Source organism: Rosa rugosa, chromosome 7 (assembly GCF_958449725.1).
Source record: "Rosa rugosa chromosome 7, drRosRugo1.1, whole genome shotgun sequence".
NCBI lineage: Eukaryota > Viridiplantae > Streptophyta > Magnoliopsida > Rosales > Rosaceae > Rosa > Rosa rugosa.
Genome location: NC_084826.1, coordinates 20,485,696 through 20,502,151, shown reverse-complemented (window position 1 = coordinate 20,502,151; position 16,456 = coordinate 20,485,696). Strand labels below are relative to the sequence as shown.

Genomic DNA, 16,456 nt, shown 5'->3' with positions numbered 1-16,456 from the left:
GAGAAACCCTAACCCTACGATCTAGACGCACCGGATCATTGATGGATAGAACTAGCCGGACTCTAGCTTCTCCCCAGCGAAGCGCCATACAATCTACCTCCAAAACCTCTTCAATCGTCCCACCCACCAACCGGACAGTAGGTTCCGTCAATATGACCCTGGGATACCCTGCAGCACAACCCAGATCTAAACAAAGTCCAAACTCACCACCGAGATCTCCGAGAAGCCATCATAATCATTCAAGAGAATCATGGCATGTTGAAAACCCCATGGACCTCCCTTCTTTACCCGTGCAACATCCCGTTCATGAGTGGACGTAAACAAAAACCGATCACCCTGTGGTTGGACCTCCACGGCCCCCGTCAGTCTCCACATCGATCTCACCGCACTCCGGAATGAATCCAACACCACCGCCCTACATGTGTTAAGCCTCCCCACCAAATAAAAGTTGCGAGACAAAAACTCCTTCCCCAGAACCTTGAGATTTCCCAAATCCACTGGTTCTTCACCTTCCTTGAGCGACAATTTGGTCGCAAGCCTGGCAGTCATGGAAGCGATAGTAGCAGCCATGAAATGGGACGCTGCACAACTCAAGAAACTCAAAACCCTAACCCTAGCAGAGCGAGAGAGAGGGGGAGTAAAAGTCGCGGTATGACCTTATATATTTCTTTTATTTAACGAGGGCTTTTAAATTAACAATTCAATATAGATTTTCAAATTAGCGATTAGATGAGTGTGTGAAATTGTAATTGAAATATATCTATGTTGATTTAAAAGTAGTTATTAAATCCTCATTTAAAGTCCTCATTAGAGAGAGCCCCACTGTGTCCTCAGCAGATCCTCGACACCACGCTGCTGCTCGAACACCCACCAGGTTATTTCCTTGATTATGATGGATTAGCATTACCTAGGTCTGTGTTACAATGTTGCATTCATTCTACAATGGACAAGACCAAGTATCCATTCTAGCACCTTATTAAGGTGGACTCCATTTGATGTCAATGTTCTATCAAACATACCAAAAACCAACATATACTGCGTTCTCAAAAAATGATAGCATTCTGGCAGTAGGGTTGTGTGTATATAATCTCTTGAGTTTGTCAGAATTCACTGCAATTGATATTAGATGGGTAAAAGTTACAGAGCCATAGAACAGAGTACGATTATGCCACTTGAAATGAATCTAATCTATCCTCCATCTATCCAAGCCATTTGAATTAGTGCTTGGAAACCATCATTCAGTAACAGCAGATTGGACTACTTTCCATTCGACACTAGCATAGAAGGTAATTAAAACCAGAAGTTTCTGATATAAAAGCACAAAGGTACTAGATGCAACTGTCTGTCCGAAAAACTCTGACCAGTGGGATTCCTGACCCTCCCTAAAGGTATTAGATGAAACTGTCTAAGTGGCTTTGATCATTGAGTAAGAACATACATGAGCACTCCCTATTTCAACATAAGAGATGCACCAGTGTCCTCAAACGATTCAAGGGACTCCTTCAGAAGTGCCTGTGCTTTTTCTCTCCTCCTAAACAAGAAAGTCAAACAAGAAGGAACAAAAATAAGTCTTTGCAAAAGGGTTTATCACACCACCAGCTACAAGTAAACAATAAAGCAAACAAGAAACAAATAGGCAGGTTCCAGTTTTCATTTTTATGGTAATCAAACACCGCTAAGACCAGAGAATGATTAAACATATCTTTGCAAAACTTTAAGCAATCTTACTAGCTTACTCTATCAAAAAGGTCACAAAAGCTATACCCTTCATTTAAAGTCCCAACTGGCAAAACAGTTATCTTTTAATTGTTTTAAAAATAAAGTAGAATATTTCAGCATCAGATGCGCATTTAGAATATTTCAGCATCAAATAAATGCACATTAAGCTTCTCAGTAATTGTTGAAAGCATACCTCTTTATATCCTCAACAGCTTGTTTACGTCGTTTTATCTGAAGTTCTAAAATGTGAATTAGTGTTACCCTAGCCTGGATGATAAAGACATAAAAATATAAGGAAGGTAGTCCGTTATAACAACCTAACAGCTTATATTATAAGACCCAGTATATCTTACCTGATGAGGGCGCAATGAGTTCAGAAGATGATGCAAGTTCTTGAATATAAGAAATATTTCTTCCACTCTCCTTGCATATTGTGATGGTCTCTCCACGAGAATATCAGCAAGTTCCAAAATGTGCAGCTGCAATTCTCTGTTAAGGGACTTTAGTTCCTTCTTAAAATCTAGAACATAGTACAACTTTTGTCAGAATGGAAAAGTGAGGGACAGCAAAAAAAGTAAAATAAATAATAATAATAATGGCGAAAACAATCAAGTACTAACATACATACATATAAAACTAGAATAAACACCAACATAAAAACTTGCAGTTCCTAACTTCCTATTCGTTTCTTGCAGAGAATTATCTCAAATAATAATTCTAACTAAACCAAACAAAACTACTATAGCAATACCCACAAGTAGTCAAGAAATTCATGCATTCCCTAGGAGTTCTTTATTTTTGGTAATCATAGTTTGGCCATCAATACGTGATCTATCAAGACAACAATAGCTAGTATGCATGTGTGCATCCCCAAAGGCTAGAAAAAATAGGTTAATAAGTTGGAGATGTAGATGAACATTTCCTAAAGGTTGCTACTTCTCTTGCCTTTACATTCAATAGTTCCTGCCAAGAATTTTCTATATATGAAGCATATTTGAATATCTCTCAGCCTCGTAACACAAGTGAAGATTCCCAACATAGTATCTGTGTCCTAGCTTACCAGAGAAGAGTCTTATTAACCTTTTTTATTAAAAATACTAATTACCTAATTCCACTGACCCTAAGGAGAAACTGCTATATAGGTGATTGAATCAAGATGTTCAAATCAGTTCCTACGTATCAAAGGTAGTTTTTCCACAGGACACAAACACTAAACTAGTGTGAACTACTTGTCCACTGCATGTACACTAAAGCTTTTGTCTTAATAAAGATCCTTTCTTCTCAAACAAAACAATGAAACAAAGTAAAGAAATAAACAGAACGATTAAACTAGCCTGAAGGTAGACGTACCAATATTTGGGCCTTTTGGGTACAGTTAACCAGCCTGTAGGTTCCTTGTTCTTCCAAGCTTGGAAGCATGTCATCCGTCTATATACAATAAACATGAAATTTTGTTAAAAATAAATTACAAGGAAATAATAGAGATCAACTCAGACATTGATAACATTAACACAATAATCTATAAGAATAAGCTTATTTTGTTAAAGGATAATCCAGAACTCAGTAGTCAAAAGTCAAAACCTGCAACTTCAAATGCATTAATATTGCATTCCTGGCTTATGGAACTAAATGACGCATTACATTCTCCAGACAATAACTAAACAATATAATTAGTTATGACAATACTTTTGGTATCCAAAGATTAAGCAACAAAGCAACTTTCAGTCTTTCAGATATCAAATTTACAATCTGTATATAAGTGTGGAGAAAAAGGTAAAGAATAGGAAAAGCTTACAGTGTAAGTAGCACCATAGCAAATGTATGTCCCTTCAATTGGTGGCAGCGGCTCAGGAGCGGATTTGGGATCTTGCAAGTAATCTTTGTATGGCTTATAATATGGTGGTGGAGGTTGGTAGGTCGCTGTAGCCATTTCAAGCACCTTGTTGCCAAAACTAACATCAACCAAAAGGAATAAAACATTAAATTAAACTTGAATTACGGAAACAAAAATTTTACAGGACAAAAGTTACTGATTTCAAACAAGAAATTTTACGTAAAACTCACAAAACCCTCGTGAGAAAGTCGTCTTTTTTTTTTTGTTACAACGAGGCCCAAAGGACCTAGGCAGAAAGAAAACTAAATAAGAAGAGACTCAACTTGGCTAAAGGTTCTAGCTCTGTCAACCCCAGCAATGTCATCAAGCAAAGCCTGGATAACATGCACAGGAGGCTGGTTCATAAAGCGAGTTCCTCAAGAGCAATTTAAGCTTTCTTTGGCTTGGATGTCAGTAACTGTAGTTCTCTCCCTGTGTATGTGCTGGAGAGTACAACAATCAAAGAGCTGCATCATGGACTTGAAATTAGATAGAAGAGTCCCAAGGGGATGAGTGTCATACGAATTCAGCTGCATGAGGTGGACCACAATTACAGAGTCACTTTCAACTTCAAGATTTTTGACATGGAGTTCAAGAGCAAGTTTTAGGCCAGTAAAGAGGCTCCAAGCCTCCGCCTGAATAACTTCACCAGTCCCAACCTGATGAATGAAACCATTAATCCATTCTTCAGAGCCGTTGCAAATAACTCCACCGGCCCCAATAACACCTACGAGAAAGTAGTCATTGTTTAAGCTAACTAATAACCAGAAGTACATAAAACTATAAAGCCACATTTGGTTACTGATAAAGCAAAGGGAAAATTTTGCAAACAGTACACCAAGTAAATGCCACTAATAATTCTTATACATAAAGTTCCAAACCAAACATTTCGGTACACGAAATCTGAAACTCGACCCACTATCAGTACACGACGTCAATTTTTGACACCAAAATGTCCATTATGCCCTCAGTTTTTTTTTAATAATTTTTTTTTCTGTTATTTTTTCTATTATTTTTTTTCCTTCTTTTTTTTCTGTTATTTGCTTTTCCTTAGTTTTTTCTGTTATTTTTTTCTATTATTTTTTTTCCTTCTTTTTTTCTGTTATTTTTTTTCCTTTGTTTTTTCTGTTATTTTTTTCTATTATTTTTTTTCCTTCGTTTTTTCTGTTATTTTTTTTTCCTTCGTTTTTATCTCTTTCTTCTTCCTTCTTCCGGGCTCACTCCCTCGCTTCCAACGCCGCCCTTGCCCTCCAATTGGTGAGATTTATGGTCCTACAGCTTATATTTGTAACTCAGCCAATATTTAGTCATGTGAAAAGAAAGAAAGAGATAAAAACGAAGGAAAAAAAAAAAGAAGGAAGAAAAAAAAATAACAGAAAAAATTAAGGAAAAAAAATAACAGAAAAATGAAGGAAAAAAAAATAATAGAAAAAAAAAACAGAAAAAACGAAGGAAAAAAAAAATAACAGAAAAAAAAGAAGGAAAAAAATAATAGAAAAAAATAACAGAAAAAATGAAGGAAAAAAAAAACAGAAAAAACGAAGGAAAAAAAATAATAGAAAAAACTAACAGAAAAAACGAAGGAAAAAAAAACAGAAAAAAAAAATTTATTAAAAAAAAAAGGAACTGAGGGCATAATGGACATTTTGGTGTCAAAAATTGATGTCGTGTACTGATAGTGGGTCGAGTTTCAGATTTCGTGTACCGAAATGTTTGGTTTGGAACTTTATGTATAAGAATTATTAGTGGCCTTTACTTGGTGTACTGTTTGCGAAATTTTCCCTAAAGCAAAAATAATAGAAAAATTAGATTATTTTTAGTATAGCAAATTGCTCCTTGCACAAAATCAAATTACTCGTGTTAATTCTTTAAGAACACATAGAAAAGGAAACAGACAACTGAATGTTGACAAATCAGTAGTTTTGATTGCTCAGGACCTGAATAAACCATCACACTGTATGAATGATTTTCAATTTTACGCTGTTCGTTCAAGTAGCTGCACTAGGAGCAGCAATAACAGTGGCACTAAATCTGGCCGGACAAGAATCAATTCTTTATCTAACTAATTCAATTTTCAAATACATTGAATATTGAATATTGAGATAAGTCCGGTGTGTTCTTGGTTTGATGAGGGTGAAGCAATTCTGGCAGATGAGAATCTTCTTAAGTCTCTCTCACAAAGTCTCAAAATAAAAAATTGAAGACCAAGAGAGATTCACGTGATCCTTACCCTACCCGTAATCGAACGCCCGTTGTGCGTCTTGATCTTTGATTCAATCGGCTCTGCTTAATCTTGCTTATGTTTTGTTGCCTTTTGAGTTAGCTGTTTTTTTTTTCTACGGGGTCTTGGTTTCATGTCCCCCCCCCCCCCCCCCCCCCCCTTACGTACTATCTTTTTTAATTAATAAATTATTTTAATTGCAAAAAGAATATTGAATGGCCTAGAAATCACATACCCATCAAAAGTACCAAAACCCAACCTAGGAAATTTGAAGGAATAGAGACAGGCAATTAGCTTCAGATTTCTTAAACCTCAGCAAACAAGATTCAAGTCTTTTTATGCTCCAATTTGAAGTGCCAAGTTTTCCAAAACAAATACAGAGCCAACTCAAAAACAAACACTGAAAACAAAATCGAACCAACATGACAGACAGAAAAGATGCATACCTAGTTTTAGTTGTTGGTCTCAGAAATACGGAACCAACATGAGAGAGCAAGTGCAGAGAGAGGGTTGATTTCTTATGTCGAGAGCAATTGCTCAGCAGTATTTCTTATGTACAACGATGGGCCTTTTTGGGCTCTTGAGCAAGTTGCAGTTTCACTAGAAGCTGGCATTGCCTCTGATTAGAAATAGAAAATCTTGGTACTAACCTTGTACAGATGGTAGGATATTTGAAAACAATCACCATATCACAAAACAGAGCAATTACATGCTCACACTACACAATATTTCATAAATATTTAAAACGTAAAGTGATTATATTGCAAGAACGATTACAACACCAGACCCCAAAAAAAATAAAAAATAAAACATAAAAAATCATTACGACAAAAAGAAAAAAACAATTACATTATAATCATGTGATGCAAATACAGAGACAACACGCCAGGGGAGTCCCCGGCATAATGGAGTTGAGCTGCATGCTTAACCATTTCAACGTCTCCAATACCTTTGATTTATGTAACCATGCCTTCTGTGAATACCAAATCTTTGTTCCAGCTGAGGGAATATCTTGAACAGGATTTTAAACATAGCTCTGTAATACCATTTCCTCCATCTCTTGCAAAACAGGAGTGACCCGACGACAATTCCAAACCCACATGTAAATCCAATTTCAGCACTGATAACGTTCCAATCAATCTCATCTCCAGAATTCGGATCGCTTGAGCTTTCATTTAACGTCGGAGGTGGCAATACGATTGCTGTATCCGATGTCAGAGGAGGCCCCCATAATCCTTTGTTACCCTCGAAGGAGGTATTTGGAAATGTGGAAAACTGAGTGCTAGTTGGAATCTTTCCCGTCAGTTGATTATATGAGACATTCAAGTGCGAAAGGAAATTGAGATTTGCAAGCTGCGGTGGAATTTGGCCGCTCAGGTGGTTCTGTGAGAGGTCTAAGGACTCTATGCTTCTCATGTTACCAAAGGATGATGGGATTTCGCCTGTGAAAGCATTACTGGACAGATTGAGGGCATATAATGTTCTCAATTGGCCTATTTCCTTGGGTATTCTTCCACTGAACTTGTTAGCAGAGAAGTCAATCGAATTGAAGCTAGATAAAATTTTTACAAGATCCGTCTCTAGACCTTTGCTTGTAGTTGTTACTGCATCTCCATAATGAATTGCGAGCCTAAATGAACCACCTGGTCTCCACGAAAAGCTAAGGTAATATCCGATCTCATCTGCATTAACCATCATTGCCTGCCATGTTGTCAATGATGTACCTGGTATTTCACCATTGAAACTGTTATGAGCCAAGTCTATGATTTGAAGCTCCGGCCAGGTGCCATTGGTCTCAGGACATCCAATGGGTCCATAAAATTTGTTGGATCGCAACATAAGGACACGCAAGGTGGATATGGTCTTCAACGGGCAGGGAAAGGCATCTGTTATTTGATTGATTCCAAGGTCTAAAACCTCTAACCTTGAACAATTGGCTAGAGATTTTGGAAATTGACCTTGTATCTGATTTCTGCTCAGAGATAGAGTTTCCAAATTACAACCTTCAAGAAAAGTATCAGGGATAGATCCAGTAAGGTTGTTTCTCCTCAAATCAAGGACAGAAAGAGTAGTCTGAGTCAAGCACTGGGGAATGATTCCACTCAAAGAGTTATTAGAGAGATCAAGAAGTATAACACTTGCATTGCATATTGATTTTGGAATTTCCCCAAACAAGTTACTGCTTGAAAGAGAAAGGTAGGCCGTGGAAAAAATGAAATCACCAATGTCAATTGGTATACTAGAGCTGAAATTATTTCTTGAGTAATCCAAATAATTACCACTTACAAACAATGGTATTTGTCCCTGAATCTGGTTTGAGTGAAGATCAAGATTCATCAGATGGTAAGTACAAGTATTACAACCAAGTAAAGGAGCTTCTAGACTTACCAGCTTGTTACGACCTAGATATAGATTATCAATACCAAGCCCCCAAATCCAATTGGGTATCTGACCTTGAATCTGGTTGTCTGAAAGGTCCAAGGAAATTAAAACAGAAAATTTTTTAAGGAAACTTGGGAATGTTTTCAACTTGTTAGAAGCCAAATACAAATCCTGAATCCGGAGGGAGGGTGGTGATGAGTAGGTCTCATTATGATTGAACAACAAGCTATTGTAGGATAGATCAAGAAACGAAGTAAATCTGTTACTCAAATTGAGATTGAGCAACAAGCTATCCTGAATGTGAGGGCCATAAAAAGGAAAACCACTCAAGTTGTTTGAAGAAAGATTAAACATTCGAAGGTTTGGAAGATTAAAGATAGACACGGGTATTGATCCTTCCAAATTGTTGCTACTCAAATCAAGTTCGTACAGCAAGTACGAAGAGACATTAGAAAACTCAAGCAATTGACCAGAGAAGTGATTTCCAGAAAGTACTATGCTCTGCAGCGAGGGAATAGAAAAGGGAGACAATGGAATACTCCCGTAGAGTAGATTGTTGGCCAAGTCGAGACTGTCAAGCTTGATGAGTTTGTCCCATTGAATAGAATTTATCGGACTAGAAAACTTGTTGGATGACAAGGCCAAATCCTCCAATTGTGTTAGGTTTGCCAGTGACTTTGGAACTGCTCCTGTGAAATTGCAATCTGAAAGATCTAATCTAGACAGCAATTTAAGGTTGCCAATAGAGTCCGGCAAGACTCCTGAAAATTTAGTCCTGCTAAGGACTAGGAATTCGAGAGATCCATTCTTTGGAAACTCCGGTAAGGAACCACGAAGCTCTGAATTATATGATAGGACAACAGACTGTAGTGAAGGTATCTGGAATGTCTCTTTGGGAAATGCTCCATACAAGTTACAATCAGAGAGACTCAAGGAAATCAAGCTTGAAAAATTGGCAAAGAATTTTGGAACAGGACTAGAGATGTAGTTGCGATCCAATATTAACATGGATAGAGAATGAAGCCTGGCAAATGATTCATGAATAGGGCCTGAAAGCTCACAATCGGACAAGGTCAACGCACTCAGCTTTGGAAGTGAAGATGATATGGTTTGGCTCCATAGAGATCCCTCAGCTGATAGGTTTAGACCATTAAGATTTAGATCGGTAAGCTCTATAAGGTTCTGGATTAAAGTGCCTAAATTCGGGTTCTCAAGTTTTAACTCCCCACCCGAGTAATACATAGAGAGATCAAGAACTACCAACCTTGTCAGGCGTGCAACCTCAATGGGAATTTGCCCAGAAAAATCAGCTGCACTTAAATTCAAATACCTCAAATTTGCAAGCTTGCCAATTGCAGATGGAATTGCAGAGTCATTGAAGTTGTTCTCGGCCAAATTGAGGCTCTGAAGATGTTGAAGTTGGAAAAGACTGCTGGAATTGTCAATGTTGCATGAGAAAAGCTCTCCGCTGAGGTCAAGTCCGACAACACGCCCATTGGTGCTGCAAGTTACACCGAGCCAAGAACAGCAGTCGGTACTCGAATTCCATGTGATAAGCTTGGAGGATTCGGAAGAATCAAATTCAAGACTTTTCTTGAAATGGAGCAATGATTGTTGCTGGGCTTCAATGCAGTTGCTGTGAACTGCGGGGATGAGGTTAGAAACAGTGGTTGTGAATAAGAAAAGGAAGAAATGGAGGAACAGAGTGGGCATGTTTTAAGCAAAAGTTTAGACGCAGGCACAAATGTACTGCGGGAACGTGATAATTGGGAACTGGTAATGGTTGTGGACTGGTGGTGGCTTTTAATAGGTCATGGAATTGGAAAATGAGTCCATAATCTCTGTGCCAGGCTTGACTTTCAAGTCCTTCCTCTCAATCGATGGGCAACTTCCAAGAAAAATGAGACGCTGGGAAAGAGGTACGTATTTCCCATGATCAATTATTTTGATGGCTATAATTGTAGCAATTTATTTTCTTTATAGTTTTTTTTTTTTTTTTTTTTGTGGTGTACTTGAGAATGAATGAGTCAATGCATTCAAAGTAAAAATAGACGGCTCAATAAAGTGTACATGAATTTCTGGGTTTCGAGAAGGATTAGTTCCAAAGCTGGAATATTTCTGTGCCTGAAGAAAAAAAAATGCCAAGCTTGTAATTTAATGTGTTATACAGATGCAAATGCTGTTAAAAATATCTGCTGCTTGTGTGAGAGAGCATGACCGACTTTTTTAAACAGAAGTTCAGCTCTGTTGTTCTATTTTGAAAATGACCATGAGCAGTCGTCCTAAATTTTTAGTCTCTAATTTGATACAATGAATGTTATATTTGCTCTTTGTGCTACATCTACAATCACTCTCACCATTCTTACAACTTTAGACAGCAACAAACATGAGGATAAATCATCTGTGAGTTATTAACCAAAAGTTAATAACAGATCTGTGTGATTTCAATCGCCCCGATTACTGTACTGTCTTAATTTCATTGCGGAATCATTTCAGTTCACCATCTCTGAGAATGGAAATTCTGAATCACACGCTTTAAACTCTATGATAACAGTTCCCCTTCATAGATAGATAATCACTAGGTAGAATTATCACATTTTACTTCAAAAAATTATCACATTCCTTCTGAAAGGTATACTTCAACTAATTTCCAGACACATGAGTAGCGTATGGAGTAAATGTCACCAAGTTTTATAGATCATCCACAAGCGAAAAACAACTGTAATCAGGATTGATAAAATTTGTTGCCCAAGTGACACTACTAGGCTTGTATTAAGTAGAAGCAACAGAGCATTACAGTGAACATAACAGAGCAGAAAGGTAAAGTGCAATACGTAACACCACTACTTATGTCCACAGTAACCCACTGGTCATGCAACTCAAATGTTTTGGAGTATCAAGACTCGATAAAGCCTTCACAAAAGAGTTCACTTGAACCAATCAATAGATACAATACTACGATACAATTTATAGACTACCACCACATAGTGCAAGCACTAGATGGAGGACAGAGCCACCCTCAATGTTGTAGTCTTTAGCGGTTTTGTCATCTCCAAGCTGATTGCCAGCATAAATCAGCCTGCAGAGATTTAAAACTCATTAGTGCTGATCTCTTGAAAATTGGCCAGTACCATAAATACGTGAAGCTATTAACCAAGACAAGAATAATAATGCAGCAATCATGCTGCTCAATAAGACTTTATTCTAGCAAGTCTTCTTAAGCTATTAAAATCAAAATGCAGGTGATATCCCAAAACAGTTGTCAAGTTAATGTGCATATACACCAATTATATGGTAACCAAGATATGGAGCACCTAAGAGTCCCAAACAGGAATTGAAGCAAAGTCAACCATAACTCGACCAACCTTCAGAGGTCAAGATAATCTTGGCCATTGAACAGATCTAGTTATGCGGAAAACCATGAGAGCCTTTCTGAAGTAAAGAATGAGCCAATGTTGATACAACTTCTGATAGTGGTGAAAAACAACCAAACACTAACCAATGCATTACTCACTGCCACATTTGCAACCAAATCTCTGGAACAGATTAATCATATTTCTTCTTTTTCAATTCATAGAAACTCAATAGGCAGCAAAGCATAAACAATGTTATATTTCCATGGATGATATAAGGCGTGAAAATTAACTAAACTGAGAGTTAGATAAGATTTAATGCATACTGAAGATAGACAAAAGTACAAAACCATACATAACTCAAATTCAAGTAACTTATTACTTTAGATAGATTGAATATAAGAAGAAAGAGAAACAAATACCTTTGTTGCACTGGAGGACTTTCCTTATTTCGGTCAATGGTGTCAGTCGGTTCAATATCAATTTCAATTTCTTACCCGGTAAGAGCCTTCACCTTAATCATAGTTCCTCCCCCTCAGCCTCAAAACCAGGTGAAGAGTTGACTCCTTTTGGATGTTATAATATGCAAGAGTTCTGCCATCTTCGAATTACTTACAGGAAAAAATCAATCTCTGTTGATCAGGAGGGATGCCTTCCTTATCCTGAATACAAGGGTATATTACATGGCTGCATATAAAGGAAAATGTAAATTAAGGATAATTTCAAGGAAACAGCAGATATCAGAGAGGCCAAAAACCATGTTTGATCATAAAATTTCACATTATACATCTACAACTTTCGTCATGATAAGTAGTTCTTTGATAACGCTAAGCTTTTTTGCCATCATGTATATCAATCACTTCACTGTTCCGAGTTGCTGAACAATGAGAAACACTATGTGCAGTAATTGGCCAGCACGAACAGGAAACTAATGACAGAAAGGTTCAACCATAACTCTATAAGCCATGGGAAAGGGAAAATCATTGATTGACAATCTAGTCTATATCCCTTTATCATTCAAAGGCCCAATTTCTGGCAAAAACATCAGAGATTTTCTTTAACAATAACAATAAACCTGAACAATCAAATAGACAGGCCAATAGCTTAATTCAGAAACCCTGAACCTAGCTATCAAATTCTTCCAACACCAACTTCTCTTCACAACACCCAAAAATCCTTCAGCCCCAGAGAAAGAGAGAGAAAAGAGAGTACCTGGATCTTGGCTTTGACATTATCGAGAGTGATGGTCTTCCCAGAGATGGGTTTTCTGTTTTGGTGTTTGTTCTCTCGGAGAAACAGAGCAAGAAGCGAGAGATGATATCTGACTTCCATATAAAAGGGACATTCTCTACTTATTTATTTCGAAATTAAAAAAAATTCAGTCATAAAAACAGAGACTCAGAGAGTGTGGCCCGCGTTTACGAGTTTATTGAAGGGGGTTCTGTTTACGAGTTTCAGATCTTTTATTGATTTCTTTTCTTATTGCTTTCTCTCTTTTCATGTTAGAAAGATTGATATTTTTTCATGCTTAATTGCCAATTTGCTCTCCTAGCTTTCACCATGATGTCAATTTGCTTCTTTAGAATTTATTTCTGCTACTTTGCTACATTTTTTTTTTCTTTTTTTCCTTTTTTAAGAGACTGCTTCTATTTTCCCCTGACCCCAACTCTTTGCTACCAATTTCTCTCCCTCTCCTCTTTATCAGTCCCGAAGAAAAACTACAAAAAAAAAAAAAAATGATCTTTGTTTTTTGACATCATATTACAAATACATTTATGTTTCACAAATATACAGAACTTGTGCGAAGAGTCTACTGTAAGAGAAACAAAAATTACTATTAACATACTCTAGCTATCCTAAGATTTGCCACCGAAGCAACAGAAAACTTAGCAAACAAATAAGCAATACCCTCTTTAATGTATCATCTAGTTTCGGCACATCAACAAACTAAGAAAATTTGAAGTATAACATATGACACGATGACACCAAAAGAACAGCGAATACTTACATTGGGAGATAAAATATAAAGATAATGATTAAAGAATTATATGTTGATTAATGATAGCTTATTAGAAATAAATAGTTCATCTGTTTTCATGTAACTTTGATGCGTTGACTTATGTTGGGCTCTTCTTGTCTTTGTTTATTCCTGGTGTAATTCTTTAATCATTATCTTACGTACGGCACCCGCACCACGTGGCAGTGGGGCGGGCCAATCATACCCCAAGCAGGGGGGTATTTTGGGTATTGCATATTAAAAATCAGGGGCAGTTTCGGAAAAGAGAGAAAAGTTTGAGAATTTTGATTGGAGGGCCGCACGGCCCCACCACGTGGCAGCCCCTACCCAAGACTTTTTCCTTCATGTAACAAGAAATATGCACATTTTCGTGAAAACCCATCTTGGGAAGACCACTGTTTGGCTCCAATTTTGCTGCAGCTGGTCAACAGTCTCTTTTCTTGCGCGGGCGTGCCAGCACCGTTCGGGTGCGGTCGTCGGGGGTGTCCCTTGACCTGACTTCTATCAAGCGATTGTAGACGAGGAGAGCACCAACCTCGTCGTGGGATTCTTTGTGCCTCGTGGTGAGGACTTTGCTGAAGTTTCTTCTTGTTCACAAGTCGATACTCAATATTGCAGATTGAGCAGAGCGAAATCACCGGGAAGTATTGAGATCTTGCTAAAGCGTGACTTTAGCTTGGCTGGGTTGCTAAGGCGTTACCCTTGCTTGGCTGGTTCTGTAACCGTTGTGGTCGCGGCACTACCGTCGGCTCACGAGGAGACTAGGACCGAAGCACGTTGACAGAGGGTTTGGTGGCACTGAAAGTCGGCTTCTGAGAAGACTAGGACTAGGAGTGTGATCACCGGTAAGAGAAAGAAAAGGAGAGGAGTTGCTCTTAGAGAGGTTTGCTCTATAGAGAACTTAGATCATCTTAGAGATGTTGTTGTTGAATGTGAATGTGTGTCTTAGAATGAGAGGAGAAGGTGTTTATATAGGGAAGAAAAAGAAGAGTGAAATGATGAGTGGAAGAAAAATAATGAAAGTAGATCTAAGTTCACTTGTAAAATATGGAAAAGATAGAGAAAAGATGAAATGAAAGCAAAGCATGAAGGTGCAGCAACATGGAAGTGGTGATGATCTATTAAAGAGATTGTAGAAGAAAAATATATCCAAGGAAAAAGAGAAAAGCATCTAGCTTTCTTCATGTGGGTAGGAAACATGAACATGTGAATATTGAGCTGGTTTTAGGTCAGTTTCTGCCCATTTATTCCTTCAATTATTTCTCCAACAAGACTTCATTATATGCCTTCGACTTCTTCATATGAAATGTTCCACTATGAGTGTAGATCATCCTGACAAATTTTCAGATTTTTATTCCATGTGGTTGGGCCGAAAATGCTGCTGGACCTCTTACAGGTCTAGTTTTCCATTTTTGCTTCTGTAGAAAATTGGGCTGATTGTTTGAAGGCCTTCCACTCAAAAAAAACTCTTGCACTCTTCATAAGAAATGATCCTTGGGCTGTCTAGAATGTATCTGGAAAGTTTCAGCACATTTAGATTTCATTTGGTTAGTCTGCCGCCCCTCCTTCCTTGTTTAGCTCGGTTTCTCCTAGCCGAAGTAGGAAAATGTGCTAAAGTTAACTTTTCATGCTTCCATGCTTCCATAGTAGGCTTTATTTAGCCTCTAAATATATATTTCGAGCTTGTCGACAATATATAGCTTGAGCCACTGACATTGGCTCAATTTCTCCAACACATGCCTTGTCAGGCCAAAATGTTCATTTTGGGTCCAAACAACCACCACTCTCGAGGTTGAGAGCAGCGATACCATCGACAGTGTCAAAGCCAAGATCTAGGTACTCTCTTTTCTCTCTCTCTAATTTCAACTTTTTCATTGGTTTCTCTCTTTCTTTCATATCAACCAAATATATCATTTATCCATACGATTTCCTACAACACAATTTTTTCTTGTTGAAGTTGGGATTGCAATTTGTGTATGTAATCGTGTTTGTCAGGTTTTTTCACCACATGGCTTTTTTTTTTTTTTTTTTGGAGTTTGTTTTTCTTTGGGACTGAATGATTTTTGGGTGTTGTGAAGAGAAGTTTTTTTTTTTTTGATCAAGAATAACTTCATTAATAATGAACTACATACAACGAGTTTTAGGCAACATCTCTTACATAGAAATGGTCACTAGACTTCACACTGGAACTCTATAATGACTAACACTACAACTAAATGGCAAAGCCAACAAGCGCCGGAGCATTAACATCTCATCTCTCATCTAGCCAAGAAGAACACTGAAACTAGACAACTCACTTGTGTCGACACTAACTCGCCACCCAGAGTCCACTTGACCAGCTTTGATCGACCAAGCCAACACTCGTTGTGACCTAAACCCGACCAAAAGGATTGCCGGACATTCAGACCTGGGACTAAAGTAAACTCAACATCGTCACCACCCTATTGTAAACACCGTCAACCCATAACTTCTCCAAACTGCCATCGCCTCCGACCCAAAACCAGACAGGAACGACCCACTAGAAGGCCAATAATGCTCATCTGTGCATAGCCAGACATTTTCGCTGACCCAAAATCAGATAGGAACGTCCCACTAGAAGGCGGAAGAGAAGATTGTCTCTGCCACAACCTGTAGTGTCTTATTACAAACAAAATAAAAACATTAAAATAAAACCAAACCCTAAAGCACTAGTAACAGTCAAGCCCGCCACCATGGCAAACCCGATCCATTCGCACCGCCACCATCCCACCGCCGCCCTTGAAGGACAATCTCCGTCGCCGCACCAGCGACGCCCCACCCACCACGATCTCCACTTATCAACCCCTCTGTTGCCATCCAAGTAAAACCTGGATCGCGTGCTCAACCATCCACCAAACAAAAGGAACCAGGAA

The 16,456-nt window shown here is 38.1% G+C and overlaps 1 protein-coding gene, 1 long non-coding RNA gene and 1 pseudogene across 2 annotated transcripts; all 3 read right to left on the bottom strand.

Moving 5' to 3' along the window:
• Nucleotides 1-1,067: 1,067 nt before the first annotated feature.
• Nucleotides 1,068-2,216, bottom strand: LOC133720601 (uncharacterized). Its single transcript, XR_009851942.1, has 3 exons — nucleotides 2,073-2,216; nucleotides 1,913-1,986; nucleotides 1,068-1,531 (listed from the first exon to the last, which is right to left on the bottom strand). It is a non-coding gene; the product is annotated as an uncharacterized LOC133720601 (long non-coding RNA).
• A 1,753-nt stretch (nucleotides 2,217-3,969) lies between these two features.
• On the bottom strand, nucleotides 3,970-9,908 carry LOC133723015 (receptor-like protein 7). Its single transcript, XM_062149850.1, has 2 exons — nucleotides 6,797-9,908; nucleotides 3,970-4,319 (listed from the first exon to the last, which is right to left on the bottom strand). Exons 1-2 carry the CDS (start codon nucleotides 9,906-9,908, stop codon nucleotides 3,970-3,972), a joined length of 3,462 nt encoding a protein of 1,153 aa, XP_062005834.1.
• Nucleotides 9,909-10,926: 1,018 nt separating this feature from the next.
• LOC133720591 (ubiquitin-NEDD8-like protein RUB2) lies at nucleotides 10,927-13,054 on the bottom strand (annotated as a pseudogene).
• Between the last annotated feature and the right edge of the window lie 3,402 nt (nucleotides 13,055-16,456).

Coding starts and splice junctions, on each gene's coding strand:
- LOC133723015 (XM_062149850.1), bottom strand. CDS start 9,908: ATGCCCACTCTGTTCCTCCATTTCTTCCTTTTCTTATTCACAACCACT. Junction 4,320..6,796: donor TCAGCTGGAACAAAGATTTG/GTATTCACAGAA, acceptor ACTTTCTCGTAG/GTGTTATTGGGGCCGGTGGA.